The 4,481-nt window shown below is 28.1% G+C and overlaps 1 protein-coding gene across 1 annotated transcript; it reads right to left on the reverse strand.

The window, feature by feature from the left end:
* Positions 1–2,745: 2,745 nt before the first annotated feature.
* On the reverse strand, positions 2,746–3,221 carry LOC107030960. The gene is made up of 3 exons (XM_027919653.1): positions 3,126–3,221; positions 2,917–3,036; positions 2,746–2,841 (listed from the first exon to the last, which is right to left on the reverse strand). Exons 1-3 carry the CDS (start codon positions 3,219–3,221, stop codon positions 2,746–2,748), a joined length of 312 nt encoding a protein of 103 aa, XP_027775454.1.
* Positions 3,222–4,481: the final 1,260 nt, after the last annotated feature.

The following is a 4,481-nucleotide window of genomic DNA, read 5'->3' on the forward strand; positions in this document are numbered from 1 at the left end:
TCGGTTCAGTTATTTCTTTAGTTTTTCAAATAAAATAATTACCAAATCATGTACTATCAGTTTTCAAAAATCTAAATCAAACCAAATCAAATTCAAATATAATTGATTTTCTTTTATCGATTTGGTTCGATTTTTTTGATTTGGATCGATTTTTGTCCAAATTGTGAACAACTTTGACTCATAAGACATTGAGGGGTAAACCGCACTAGGCAAGCTCTATTCGACAGCCTGGACTCAAAAGATATGAATGGTAAACCGGACTTGGCAAATTCTCTGTGACAGACTCGATTCAAAAGACATTGAGATGGATCAATCTCGGGTCATCCATATGGATGTCACACTCTAAACCAAATGAGTCATCCCAAAGGATAATGAAGAAAAGATTACTCCTCATTGATTTTTAATTTTACTCTTATCATTTTAATAACATATTGGAATACTATTATTTCTATTAGATTTTAAAAAAGGAGATAAATATAAATAATTTAGTATAATCAAATATAATTTATTAAACTTTTTTACATATTAATATCAAAATTAATAATGAAGTTTATAAGTAACTTCATTACATTTTTAAAATAAAATTTAGAAAAATAATTAATTATATTTAAATTTATAAATGACAAAAAATAAAGAGAGAATGTATATTTGATATTGTATGATAGTCAACAGGAACAAGAATAATTTGGAAAAGTGGGTCCCTTCGTTAACGGTCACTTTTTAAATTTTGTGTACTCCGCCAAAATGTGTTGGCACATATAATTACCGTCACATGACACTCATCTAAACTTGTCATCTTTCACCTCACCTTACTTTACTTGATAATTTAATACTTTAAATGTTTATTTTATTTATTCACTATTTAAAAAATAATTTTATTCAAGAATAATTATTATTTAAAATATTTATCTTTATTATTAATTATTTATTTCTAAAATTATATTTTAAGATCTAATATGAGACATCAATTAATAATGATAATTTGACGAAATAGTCATATTAACTATTCTTTTCTTGGGTCCATTTTTTCATGCGGTATGATATTATAACTTCAAATTATGAAAAAAAAAATGGAGCTTTCGTTGGACATATGATTTTTAAACTTTTTATGTTGTATGTTTTCTTATAAACATAAAAACTCCACAAGTTGTATAGCTATTATAATTATCTCAATTTTTTATCTTACCAAATAAGCAAAGTTTATAAGATTTCATAATACACTATCATGAATAAATTCTAAAAGAAAATACGATATTTATTGATTAAATTTTAATCTAATAAAAAAATCAAAATTGAACATTGGGTGGTAAAAAATAATGAATTTGCACTACTAAAAAAAGGGCAAAAAGAAACCTAGAAAAGAGACCTCATGGAGTCTCTTTTCGGAAAAAAGAGACTTAAAAAGAGACATCAATGGTCGGTTACTATAATGCAGGTCATTTTTTTGTAGACACCTCATGAGGTCGCCGAACAGAGACCTCACGAGGTCACCAATAAATTGTTCGATTTTTGAAAAAAAAGACCTCATGAGATCACTATTTTATTATTTTATTTAATTTTATATTTTAAAAGAGAGACCTCATGAGGTCACTATTATATTATTTAATTTAATTTTATATTTTAAAAAAGAGACCTCATGAGGTCAATATAATATTATTTATTTTAATTTTATATTTTAAAAAAGAGACCTCATGATGTTACTATTATATTGTTTTATTTTATTTATATTTTAAAAAATAGACCTCATGAGGTCACCACTATATTATTTAATTTATTTTTATATTTTAAAAGAGAGACCTCATAAGGTCTCTTTTTTGCATTTATTGAAAAGCGACCTCATGAGGTCTCTATCATGAAATTTACAGAAAATATAATGCAAAAAAGAGATCTCATAAGGACTCTTTTCTACATCTATAAAATATAAAATGTTAAATAGAGACCTCATGAGGTATCTACCATGAAATTTCTGGAAAAGTTAATGCAAAAAAAAGATCTCATGAGGTCTCTTTTTCTGGAAAAAAACTAGCAGCTAATTATTATTTCTGCGGCTTCTCCTCGCCTGTCATTTTAATTCAGTACCCAAATCAAGCTCAAAGAGCTTCCAAAAATCAATTGAACCAATACATTTACTAAATATCTTCTTATAAACTCAATTGCAACTCACCTTCAAGATAATTCTATATTAAACAAAAACCATGATATCAATAAGTTATATAATATTTTGCAATGTTATCATGTATTGACAAAACAAATAATTTCCATCACAAAATTATAAAGTTAACAAAATTATTCATAAGTTAACTAAGATTATCTATCACAAGTCTAAACTTCACTAATGTGATAGTGTGTTTGCCACATAATCATCATTTTCTTCATCACTACTAGACTCATGTGTCATATTTCTTTGTTGATCATACGCTGAATATTGAGTAGGTTGAGATTAAAGAGGTCGAGGAGGGAAGTGACATCACCGGAACAAGGGTGAATCCCTCTTGAAGCAAGTAATGCATCGAATTAAGCTTTAAGACCCGCAAACTGTAATTCCAATCGCCTTTCCCTAGCCCGTGATTCTTCGGCTTGGCTAGATAGCTCAATAATTTTTTGCTCCATAGCCAAATTTTTCTTCATCGATTCATCATGATATGAACCATTTAGGCCTTCAAACTCAAAAGAAAATTCACGAAAGGTTTTCTGCGGCATTCCATATGCATACCCATATCTACTCGGCTCAACAGTCAAGTCTAATCAAACTCTCTCAGCATGTTCTTGAGTAAGTGGCATATCTCGATTTTCTTCCGGCAGAGTTTGTTGTAAATCCTCCAAAGCTTGAAGATATCGATTCTAAATTGAATGTTATTATATGAGAATATAAATTTAGAAAAATAAGTAATTATTTTTTTTAAATTAGAAGCTTACATAGGTCATTTCAGTTCGCGGTTCAACCCACATGTATGGATCTTCAGGATTTTTCTTCTTTCTAATATGTGTTGCCTTAAATGCCTCAGCCTGAGTTACTGGTCTTCCCAGTTCCTTTTCCTACATATAAAAATAATAAAGATATAATCAAGAGTAATTAAATATTAATAGATAAAATATATAAAAACATAAAGAAAAATGATACACACCAATTTTCTCCTCACACTTTCTTGACTTTGAGCCCCACTTGTGTGTAAAGAACAACCCTTAGTAGATGATCTTGCCTTTTTATCGATCTCACTCATCTGCTTAAATTTTGGATCATATTTCAAATGCACAAGTAATTTTGCCCAATCCTCCGATAGAACCCATCTAGGTTTCTTATTATCTCTACGAGTTTATTAAACAAACTAGCAAGAGTATGCTTAGCTTTCTTGTGAAAGTTTGCAGAAATTTTAGCCTCATGCGTAGCTCTCTTGCATAGCATTAGGAGCTTCTTCACCTTGATTAGCAAAATCAAAATCATAATGCACACCAAAAGCATCTTGAACCATGTCATCCATTCTATAATTTTGTGCATTAGAACTCACAGTGCTACTACTTGCACCAGGAACATAATGTTGAAATACATCAAAGTTATTATCAATTTCTCCATGACTAGTCCACACAGTGTATTCTTTTTTAAATCCATTTCGATAGATATGAAGCTCAACAATATCTGGTTTTTCATAATTCAAACATTGACATTTATTGGACACTTAATCATACCACTACGTTGAAAAGGATCTAATGTCTTTGCATTCTCCATAAAACCAGTGACACCTCCTACAAATTCAGGTCTTAGCCCCATTCGACCAAAATTAGTCATATTATACATTCAACTACAATCCATCTACATAAGAATCATAAAATTAAACTTGTCAAGCACTAGATTATATAATTTACTGAAAAAACAAATTGTAGCAATACTAGTAGGATTGGTTAACGAGGCCTTGTTCAAACGAATTTAACTTATTGACCTATTTAACAAATTTCTAAGTCTAATTAGTTTAGTTTTAACTTAATTCTAATACTATAGTAACAAGTTTAACTTATTGACCAACTTAACAAATTTCTAAGTCTAATTAGTTTAGTTTTAACTTAATTCTAACATTATAGTCACAAATTTAACTTATTAACCAACTTAACAAATTTCTAAGTCTAATTAATCTAGTTTTAACTTATTCTAACACTATAGTTACAAATTTAACTTATTGACCAACTTAACAAATTATTAAGTCTAATTAGTTTAGTTTTTAACTTAATTCTAACATTATAGTCACAAATTTAACTTATTAAACAACTTAACAACTTTCTAAGTTTAATTAGTTTAGTTTTACCTTAATTCTAATACTATAGTAACAAGTTTAACTTATTAACCAACTTAACAAATTTCTAAGTCTAATTAGTTTAGTTTTAACTTAATTCTAACACTATAGTCACAAATTTAACTTATTAACCAACTTAACAAATTTCTAAGTCTAATAAGTGTGGTGTTAACTTAATTCTAACACTTTTGTTACAAA

This window comes from Solanum pennellii, chromosome 9 (assembly GCF_001406875.1).
Source record: "Solanum pennellii chromosome 9, SPENNV200".
In the NCBI taxonomy this organism is placed as follows: Eukaryota; Viridiplantae; Streptophyta; class Magnoliopsida; order Solanales; family Solanaceae; genus Solanum; species Solanum pennellii.